Here is an 11,398-nt window from a genome sequence, read left to right on the forward strand (position 1 = left end):
TTATTGCTTAACAGATATTTATCAATTTTTCATACCAAAACATAACACAGAACGCAATGTTTAACACAAAACTACATATTCAACTGAACGTACGTATAACTGACAAAATATTATAATCTTAAACAAAGAATAGAGATCCTTATTATTTATACATGACGCATGGTATATATTTTACTAAATTTATTGATTGTCAAAAATAGACATTTGAACCGAACCACAAAGAAGAGAATCTACATGAGGAAATGGTTTGCTTTGCTGAATCAGTCTATTTTTGGTAGACACCCAATCAACTGAACCTAATCGCATGACGTAACAACACTTATTAGGTATAAAATGCCCGTTAATGAAGGACCTGTCACCAAACAAATTTTGGGGTTGGCAATTTAAACTGTTTTCAAAGGTAAGAAGTCTTGAAAGTTTATTATTTCTTTGTTTATTTTAAAATGAATAAAAAAATGAAAATTTTAAGGGAAATTTAACAGCATCGAACACTTAAGTAGCTTAAATTTTACAAACTTAAGACCTTTTATGAACATTCTATCCCTTTATTTATCTAAACAATATATAATTCAATAATATTGAATTGGATTAGGCAGCAAGCATAGTCTATTATAGCTTTTTACCTTTATACATGTCAGACTACAGAAAGGATACAAATCAAAAAGAAAAAAAAATAGAGAGAAATAAAAACAATTATTCTGATATCGGTTTGGGAAGAAAGGGTCAAGATTACATTATTGTTTTATTATTTAGACAAAGCGTTTTGTTGCTGCAATAACAGTATGTATAAAATTGCATTTATATTTATACTCGAACAAAATACTTCTTAAATTGAATAAAATAAATGTAGGTGCCTCTTGAAGCAGACTATGTGATGGGTGTAATGGAAAAATAAGTGTAGTGCCTTTATAGTAAAAACTTCGTTTCCAACAACCCCATAATCAATTGAATTTGCTGATAACTTTAGGAAACGCTGAACTGCTTTGAACAAGTTGAATATATACTTATTCAAATTGGAATTTGTATATTAACTTTAAATTGATTCCGGTAGTTTAGATTTGTTAAGTTGCTCGTATTATCAATTCCTATTCAAAGAAAACTTTAAAAAAATGAATATTTGGCACTGTTGATTTTGAGTTGCTGTCTTCTTTATTAAATCGTGAAAAATATTTGAAGCTCTATGGAAAATATGAATGGATCATTTAATTTTTCAGGTAAAATGATGCAATACTGTTTAGCCGTTCTGTTGGTAGCCTGTGTGGCTGCTATCCCCAAAAATAACTACGGACATCACGGACCAGTGCATAGACCAGTGCATGGACCAGTTCACGGGCACGGCCATGTTTACAGAAACCCCTTCATCGGGTCCGCTGGAGGACTCCAAAACAGTCTCCTTTTTAACGGTTTAAATGGCGGAAGAAGGCTCTCAGGATCCGGCGGTCACATCACAAAGTCCCTAACTCACCATGGAAAGTCCATCCACGTTAACGACGGTCGTAACGTAGCCACCGCCACCGCCCACCACGACGGCAGAGTCAGTGCAAACGTAGTCCCAAGTCATCTTGCAGGTCATGGAGGGCACCTTTTTGCCGGTGGCCCAGCTGGTGGACTTAGACCTGTCGGAGGTATCGCCCCAGTAGGTTTGGGACCAGTAGGAAGTTTGGGACCAATTGGACACGTTTCTCCACCGGTTTATGGACATGGAAACCGAAGAGGAGTAAGTCTTGTTTTCATTTTCATTTTATGTTATTGTTTGAAAAAGGGTTGGGTTTTGGGGTCTTTTCAAATGTTTTAGAATTTTAAAAGAGCCTTTTTATTTTATTCAAAGTTTAATATCACGATATGATTTGATATTTGATAAATATAATACACTGTATATCTAAATTGTATTTTTTTTCCGATTTCAGAAGAAATATTAGACGACGCTTTAGTACACGAGTGATCTTGGTATGGGAGTGTTATGTTTGTTTGGAATAAATTGTTTAACATTGTTACTCACATAAAAAGTGTTGTATTTTGTTTGAGAAAAGAAAACAAGTTCGCTTTTTAAAACTGCCAACAGGAGAACATAATGCAGGGTTGAAACTGAGAATTTGAATATCGATTTCTAAATCCTATTTACACACAGTTCTCGTCAGTAAGAATTTAAGCCACATTAAGCAATCTGATAATGATAAATTTATAAAACTTACCGCCTGCTGGACTCCAAGCATCCAAATGCTAATGCTAACGTCAGTGGGACACGTTGGATTTGGTGCACTTGAGTAACAGAGGTTTTTTTTAAACAATCGTCATCAGAAAGTGAATTGATAATGAAATGTAAGTAAGGGGTTAAACAGATCAAAGAGGAGCAATCATAACTTGACGTGATCTTATTTTGAAGCTTGTCCACCATTAGTTGATGCTAGCGACAGGGAAGTATCACTGGATTGACGTTCTTGAGAAAAGAGTACTCAGTTTTACATACATTTAAGAATTGGCTTTGTCGTTACCAGTTTGAACATTATGTGTTTGACTGAAACACGATGATCGGAACTTTTATTTAGCATCCTGATTCGACACCTTGCGTTTATTTCCCTTTGTTCTTTTGAAATCCGATATTATTCATATAGGATAGAACGCCAGAGAGTAAGAACCACAGTTACAAGTGAAAAAAATAACGATTCGAAAAAATAAGCTAAAAATAAGCTAATCAATTATTTGTAATAAAAAAAAAATTACATTATCTGTCAAACCATCAATTAACACGTACACAATTCTGTGTAGATAATCAAAAATAATGTCATTCTTACAGATAAACTGGTTTAGATTAGGTATGGTTCAAGGTAGAATTCAGAACAGTTATATCATCTTGTGTAGCGACAAAAACAAGGAAAGTATTTCCTGATGACGCATAGAAATAATGGAAGGATTGATTTCATAAATCTTTAGATTCTGATATTTGTTTCTAGTAATTCAGTGTAGGCAAATAATGTTATTTACTTAACAAATATTTAATTACCTGTTTAATTATCCATACAATAATGACATAAATTATCGTACTATTTGGATTGTATTAAATCAGCCACTTAACAAAGTACATACTTTTTTTAAAAAGATGAATAAGTTTTAATGGTTTTAAATCTTGAAATACAGGGTTTAGTGCACAGACCAGTTTGGGAGCTAAAAGTTTAGATGCATTTTAGATTCTTTTTCGTTCGATGCATTGCTAGAGCTATCTTCAACAACTGTTATGAATCCATAGCGCTTTTTTTTCTCCAAAAATCTTCTAGAAATCAGTCTAACCTTACTTTTCAAACAGAAAATCTTATTTGATATTTCCAAATATTGAAGTTATGGTCCATAACTATAAAATGTGTTCAGGCTACCATTTGTTCATATTTCAATTACAGAGATCATGTTTTGTATAAATATCATTAAATGGAAAACTTAATATAAGAATAACAAACATATTTCACTTACAAATATTATTTGAAAGTGGGTTTTTTTTAAAATAATAGATAATAATAGAGCTTTGTGTGCTTTGTCACATATCTGTAGCCATTTTTTTACAGTGATTACAGTCTCTAAAACGTTCTACTTTCCCAGTTGAACGGTGAGTGCACGGTGATCGCACTCTGAGCCTACGATGAGCGCATTCTGAGCAAACAGTGAGCGCACGCTGATCGGAATTCGGTGAACGCTAATGAACGATGAAAGATAGGCGAACGTAGAGCGCAAACGGAGCGCAAAGTGAACAGTGAACGCACCAGCAAATTCATTCACATTACAAACGTGAGTTTCTACAGACCTCCAATTTTTAAAGGGCGAATCAGTCTCATTTACCAAGACATGCACAATATGTATTTTTATACAATGATTACTACCTTCATAGTCCTTATTTAACACTGAATAAGTATTCTATTTTTTTATATTAGCATCAAATGATGTGAATATTTATCAATATTAAACGGTAAAAGGCTCTAAAGGCACGTAAATTATCATTATTGTTGATCAGCATGTTACATTATAGGAAAAGCCAATTCTTTTATATATATATATATATATATATATATATATATATATATATATATATATATATATATATATATATATATATATAATTCCAGAAAAAAAAAGTCACAGTGGTTGGATAAAATATAGAAAACATAAATGAAAAAATAAACAACATTTTATTCATTAAAGTTCGAGCACCTCTGGATATATTACAATTACACTTAGCAACGATAAAGAAAACATTCCGAACACATTTGCAGGGGTGTTGTATTTTGCTTTTGGGATTTTTTAGATGGTAGGCGGTTTGTTAATGTACTTTTTCATCACCGTTAATCTTAGGTTGAGGAAAAGAGAATGTCCCTTTTTTCAACAATGTAAACGTTCGCTTGACATTCAGGTACCGATTTTCCTAAGTTCTTTTTACATAGTTTGTAACACTAATCAAACAGTTAGAACTAGCATTTATGTCGTCGGAGGACAGGTGAAAACGAACCACCTACATAATTATTCACTGGGAGTGTTTTAAAAAAATGTCAAATTCTTACGAAGGAAATAAACTAGACACATCCTATCCTATATTATCAAGTTTCAAGACATTTTTATTTTTTTAAATCTTTATTTTTAACACTATTTTCAGTATTTTTTATATATATAATATAAAACGGCCAATAACGGCTAACAATCGGTGCCAATAAGCGTAATCTATGTCAATTTTAAGCTAGTTTTTTTTTTGTGGAAAATGTTGAAATATAACAATATCAATTTAGTTGTAACAAAAAGACAGGCCAAAATGCTTGTTAGTAATTAAAAATCACACATATTGATACATGAATCTTGATTTTTTTCCTAATAAACTTTTCACTAAAATTTGAATTTGTGTATGATCAGATCGATAACATGCCATGAAACACCATGTTTTGCACATTTATCTGTCGCTGGATGAAAATACATATTAACATGAAAATGATAATGAAGATGGGGCTCCAAATTCGAAGGCTTAATATGTCTGTGCTAGTTATTGATATGAAAAAAAAATTGACTATCCTTAGTCGATTGGCGTTCAAAAGTAAGCACCATGTTCATGTGCGGCCTTTACTTTCAACTCTTTTTCCCCAGAAAATTTTATACATAATATAACAGAGCTGTTTCCATATGTCAGTTTCTCGTGAGGCACTTTTTTCTAGCTATAATTTATCCTAATTCTTTTAATACAGTGGGTTAGCATAATATGGTTGGACAATTAAAGCAGTGGAATATGTATATGAGAGAAAGTCATACTATCTGCCTTTTAAGCTGCTTTGTCCGATTTTTTTGTTATTACAGTATCAAATAATTTTCCATACAAACAAATTATCTTAGAAAATTGTAGACTTTCTCCTATTTAAACCAGCAGAATCGGCCTCCTTTCAAAGTTAGAAATATTCAAGGTAAATAAAAATAATTCCTTTTGGGAAAAACGAAATTAAAACGGCAATATGCATCGTGGGAATGTTTAGAAAAGAGAACCATTTGATTTCGTCCCCTGAATGATTGGGGTTGTCCAACCTACATGCTTTGCATCGATTATAAAGAAAGCAAACTTAAGAAATATTAGCGAACGAAACGTACACATGTTTCTTTGTAATTTGCCTGAACATTACGATCTTTATATATAGCGACGTAACAGTCGTAATACAACTATAACCGTCTCGACATCAGGGGTATATTTTAACATGAGGCGAAATAACGCGATACCTTTTTTGCGTTTGTTTTGTTAACTGTACATAATTTTGTTCTTTGAAATTTGGCTTCATTGAATGGGAACACTACTGCAACTGTATTATTACACATATACATAGCACAACCATCGTTTAAAAGCGTGCACAAAATTTGATATAAAATCGAACCAAGCAGCTTTAATTTTTATTTTATTTTTTTTAAACAACTTAGAATGAATAATACCAAACTTACAGTCATAACGCAAAATAACAAGTATTGACGTTAAATGTTTGGTTTTTAAGCCAAGAATGAATTGTAGCACTCTTACACATTTTGTCTTTTAAATTCTGTGATTTGCAAGTATATGTACATGTAAGTATTGATATTGATGCAAAACAATACTTTAAAGATGATTGAAAAGATAATCGATTCATAGCAAACGCGCTTTGATTGTATTAATTCATTAGTATATAAAACAACGAAGATACTCTTAATTATTTAGAATTAATTTCCCCATTCTTGAGCTTATAATATATTCATAAAATTAAAAAATCCCAGAAGTTGCTCAAAGCGTGCTAAAGCATAAAAACTACACTTGAGTTGTTTACCGTTAAAACAAACTGCACACAACACAATTACAAACATTCCTTCGAAATATGGAACATTACTATGTAATTTACGTTAATAATAATTTTATATTTCCTGTAAAATAGTTAACATTGGGTATCAGACATGAAAGGCCTAGGCACTTCGTCTTCAAAGCCGATGAACCCTTCTGCGAGTCTAGGCCGGAAGTGAAACTACGGAACTCTCTTAACTGTATGTAGTGTTATTGCTCGCAAAAACAAAAACAATCATTCCCTAAAAGGTGTGTAACGATAGTTGACGACGATTTGATTTTTTCTGAGTTATAACAAAGTTTCAAACATAAAATAATATGTACAGAAAAATGATTTTTTTTTTTTTAAATCTCAAGTAAATCACAATCCCAAACAATTTCAGGAAATCGATTGCTCTTGATTCTGAAGGCAACACTAGCGTTGCTATTCGATAAACATAACATATAATGCGGAAACAAAATGGGATTGGTAAAACGCTTTTGATAGTTTTAAAACCGGAAGAAAAAGGTTTGCAATGGAGAATGATATCACCACGTAAATTGTAAGTTATGGCTTTTGATTTTTTCTGTCTATCTTCATCAACTGCAAGGTGTTTTATATGCATTTATAAATCAATGCTTAAACAACAGCAAACGAGTGAATGCCAAAAAAAGCTTATATCATTTTTTCAAAGATTTTTTTAGATCCGTAATAAAGTATGTAATTGCTAAATAACACATTCGTGGGGAGTGCATGCAGATTATTTCTAATTTTATTCATATTTTATTCACACTGTTTATTAACGAACTGGAAATAAAAATGATTATTCTAAAGTATCAAAACTATTATGTACTGTATGCAAGTACCTTAAAAATCAAAGTACTGAAAAACTGACGGGAGTTGATTTTGTCGATGTTTATTTATTTCAAAATCAATGATATGTTATTTTGCATGACAAGTACATGTAGTTTCTAATTTGAAATACGCACATTTTCATAATATGAATTTTTCGACAAGAATGTCGAGAAACCCCCATATGAATCTTGTTAAATAATATTTAAAGATAAAATTAATTCAATCAAACTATGTATATATAAGTAAAATAAAAATAAAATAAATATATCTCGAAAATTGTATGGATCCAAGCAATATTGAACTCTAGTCTCGTTCAACCAAACGCTCGGCTGAAACCGTAAATCTCCGACAAGGATTTACGGAGACAGCCGAGCGTCGAGTTGAACGATAATATATTGAACTCTGGCGTAGGAATACATACGACTACAAAAAATATTTAAATTGTTCGTGCCATTTAAAATCTGACTATTTTCAAGGTATTTATAAATACGTTTCCTTGAAAAAAAATGCTTTAGCATACATTACAACGAATTTATCAATTATTTTTTAAGAACTAAGTCTTGTCAGCAGCAATGATTTATGCTGAGGTCCTAACACTGTTTCACTTTCGGGTTGTCTGAGTAACTGCATAGGAGAGTTGATTAAAATCAACTCCCAAAAAGAGTCGCTATTTTACAAAAATCGTCAACTATGATTTCAAATTCCTCAACCTGTATTTCAGCCAATACGATAAGTATGATAACTAAAAAAAATTATGGACATATTTATATCCAGAGTTTATGACATGTCAGTGTTTATTTTAATTGTAAAAATATAATTTACATGTACTAGTACTAGTACAATGGGTTTGAAGTAGAGAATACTTTATGAATAGTTTGTTGATTAAAAGAAACGTCTGAACACATTTAAACAGTGGGACGGACAACTCCGGAATGGACATTTTTCTGGCGTTGCGCACCCCTTTCCATTCACACTATCGACTAAAGTTTGGTACCAAATGGTGGTTTTTTTTATTCTGAAAAAATTTATGGGGAAAAAATTTAAACATTTTTAGATAGTTTTTTAGATATTTGAACTTAAAAGTTCCAACCCCATGGGATTTTAGCTTGGAAAAATACCCCACAGAAAACCCCATGCAAACCCCATGGGGTTTTGCAATAAACCCCATGGGGCAAGAAACCCCATGAAATTATATATGGGGAAAAAAACCACCATTCCCGAAAAAAATCCTTTTAAAAGATATAGTTCAAACATGTATCTATTAACATGTACCAATATATATATATAGGTATAAAATCTTTTTAATTTTCTATGATTTTCCTCTATATTTAGATTTCCATTATTCCATGCATGTACCAATGGCTGTCTCCTGATTTAACTTTAGGCGGAACAATTCTCACAAGTTCTCATAAGTATATATACAACAGGAAGAAAATCATTGTCGAAACTTAGCAGTAGTACAGCACAGGTTCTTTGATGTTTTTATTTACCTTTCTGAGTTTCTAAATTATTATTTCATTAATTATGGTCATTGAAATTTCTAAACAAAAGCAATTGTTCATTGTGTATCTATGCTTTAAAACTCCAAATTATTATAGCATGGCAGGTGCTGGTCGCAGAGTCAGAGGGTCGTACGATGTTGCTACAACCAGCAGGAAGCAACCAATTGATTCCAGCCAGCTACCTATGCCTACCCCTCATAACGTTCTAGATAAGAAAATATCTAGAGGATTTGACGATACATCCTCAGTTCACGATGGATTTAGAACAGCACCACGCGCTAAGAAAGCACCAGCCCCTCTTCCAAAAGAACCATTATCACTACCAAATGAACCACCTCCTGCTCCACATATGTGTGGTCCGCCTCCATTACATTCTTTAAACGGTGTACCGCCAAGTTTCTACACAAATTTGATTATGAACCAGGAAGATACTATTGATATGTATACGTGTAAGAAGCACAGAGGTGAACCTTTAGAACATTACTGTGAAACATGTCACACAGCAGTATGCAATACATGTATGCTATCCACACAACACAGGCGCCATCTATGTACCATTCTGTCAGACGTATTTGAAGAAAAAAGGGGATATCTTGTGACATTTCTTAAGACATTGGAAGAAAGTACAATTAAAAAACTAGAAAGTCAACTAGGATCTTCTGCAGAAAATGTTACAAAATACGAAGAAAAAGTTAGCTGTATAGAATCAACCATAAAGTCGGAAAAAGAAATGCTCAAGAACGAAATTGATCGAGCCTTTTGTGTAGTTGAAAATGAACTGTCTGTTTTGAAGCAAATAGATATGGGTAAACTTGAAAGTGAACAAGAAAAGGTGAGGTCTCAACTAAAAAGCGTACACAGCTTCATAACAGATGCTAAACGTCACTTAAAGGGTCATGACAAATTTCGTCTATTACAATTCATGAATGAACTTCCCTCACCTGAAGACATGACCCGAAACTGCATCTGCATGAAAGTCGAACCACCATCGTACGAGAGTGCAGAAAAGGATTTCAACCTTTTGAATGCTTTTTGTGGCACTATCTGTCAAAGTAGAGAAATGCCTGGTAACCATAGTCCTCTCGTCTCACCGAGATTTATTCGGAGACTACAAAGGCAGATGTCGCGAACACTAATGCATCTTCCATTTGTGATAAAATCCTTTGAAATCGGACAACAGTTGGATTTGAATTTAAGCCCTTGTAGATCAAAACCAGACTGTATTTGGGTTGGCTATAAGCAATGCAAAATAGTTTTGATCGATAGCAATGGGCAGAAAATGAAAAAATTCAAATTTGGATTTCACGTGGAAGATTTTGCGGAATCAAAAAGCAACGAAATTTTCATTACATTATTTAGGGAGCGATACATAAAAAAATGTTCACCTAAGGGGAAAGTGAAAAAGTTTTTGGAAACTGGAGATTGGTCACCGTCTGGTATAAGCACGGATCGGAATGGTGACTTGCTGGTATCTCTTACCAGGGACGGCATCGGGAAGCTAATGAGAATAGGAAAGGAAAAGAATGTTATTCAAGATGTCATTCCAGAGCACAATGGTGCAGCACTTCTCAGTAAACCCCACAGGCTGACAGAAAACGCGGATCATGCAATTTGTGTCTTGAATCTGCCGGACAGAAAAGTGGTTATTCTTCACGGTAATATGTCATTCAAAGCGGTGTACACGGGGTCAGGAGACAATCAAAAACAGGCTCAGTTTTATCCAACAGCAATTTGTACGGACAAGCGATGCCATATTTTAGTGGCAGATCACAACAATCATTGTATTGACTTGCTTGACAGAAATGGAAAGTTTATGATGTACCTTGTTCGTGAGGATAAGATAAACAACCCTCGCTCACTGTGCGTGGATGGAGACGGTATGGCGTGGGTAGAGTATTTGAACGGGAAAGGTGGATTCAAGATTCTAATGTATCTATCTTAATCATCTGGATAGAGCTATCACAAATACGATTGAAGGTCATGTTGGAATAAAAACAAAAAATTAATGTACCATCAATAATACTAGCAATTGGCAGAATTACATTTCTGTATTATTAATGTAGAGAAAAAGATCAAGTATTGTTTAATTTCAGTTGTTCGATACTTTTAGTAAACAATATATGATGTACATAAAGTTCGACATGTGTACAACAGGTGCAAGTGCTTGAAGAAGACCATTGGTATTCATGCATCCAAAAGAAGGAAAAAGTAACGTTATCATAATTTGAAAGCGAAAACAAATGTAATATATATCCAATATATACTGGTTTTATAGCAGGAAATATTGAAGTTTCATTTAAGTTATTTTTAGAAGATAAGGACACATGTACAGTTTTAATGAACAGGAAATATTTGTGAATGAGTTATTAATAGCGTAAGTGTACAACACATACAGATGATTCTCAGAAAACTAAAATTCAGAAATGTTCAATAAATTTGAAACATCTTACGAAATATTTCAATTTTTCCACATTTCTTATTTGCATTGTATAATTAAGAAAAATTAAAGAATTTTTACTTGCACACTTAAGTTGTTTTATTGATTGGTACAGAGTTAGATTTCCCTATAAAGTCAAATACTCTTAAACATGGAAATGAGCAATTAACGTCTTCTCTTTATAGTTATGACACACGACATGTGCGTGTAATTAAAGCTTAACAAACAGGATTGGCAAATTATCCTATATTCAACTTATATCATCAAACGTAACTTTTATGTATTATATTCCTTTTCTGACTCAGAAGAAG

At 32.8% G+C, this 11,398-nt stretch overlaps 2 protein-coding genes across 2 annotated transcripts; both read left to right on the top strand.

Moving 5' to 3' along the window:
- The first annotated feature begins 313 nt into the window (after window positions 1-313).
- On the top strand, window positions 314-2,006 carry LOC128177752 (uncharacterized). The gene is made up of 3 exons (XM_052844594.1): window positions 314-400; window positions 1,215-1,717; window positions 1,908-2,006. Exons 2-3 carry the CDS (start codon window positions 1,220-1,222, stop codon window positions 1,917-1,919), a joined length of 510 nt encoding a protein of 169 aa, XP_052700554.1. The 5' UTR covers window positions 314-400; window positions 1,215-1,219; the 3' UTR covers window positions 1,920-2,006.
- A 4,372-nt stretch (window positions 2,007-6,378) lies between these two features.
- Window positions 6,379-11,175, top strand: LOC128178542 (uncharacterized). Its single transcript, XM_052845774.1, has 3 exons — window positions 6,379-6,855; window positions 8,481-8,616; window positions 8,747-11,175. The coding sequence occupies exon 3, from the start codon at window positions 8,748-8,750 to the stop codon at window positions 10,590-10,592; it is 1,845 nt and encodes a 614-aa protein (XP_052701734.1). The 5' UTR covers window positions 6,379-6,855; window positions 8,481-8,616; window position 8,747; the 3' UTR covers window positions 10,593-11,175.
- The last annotated feature ends 223 nt before the right edge of the window (window positions 11,176-11,398 follow it).

Source organism: Crassostrea angulata, chromosome 3 (genome assembly GCF_025612915.1).
Source record: "Crassostrea angulata isolate pt1a10 chromosome 3, ASM2561291v2, whole genome shotgun sequence".
Classification (NCBI taxonomy): domain Eukaryota; kingdom Metazoa; phylum Mollusca; class Bivalvia; order Ostreida; family Ostreidae; genus Magallana; species Magallana angulata.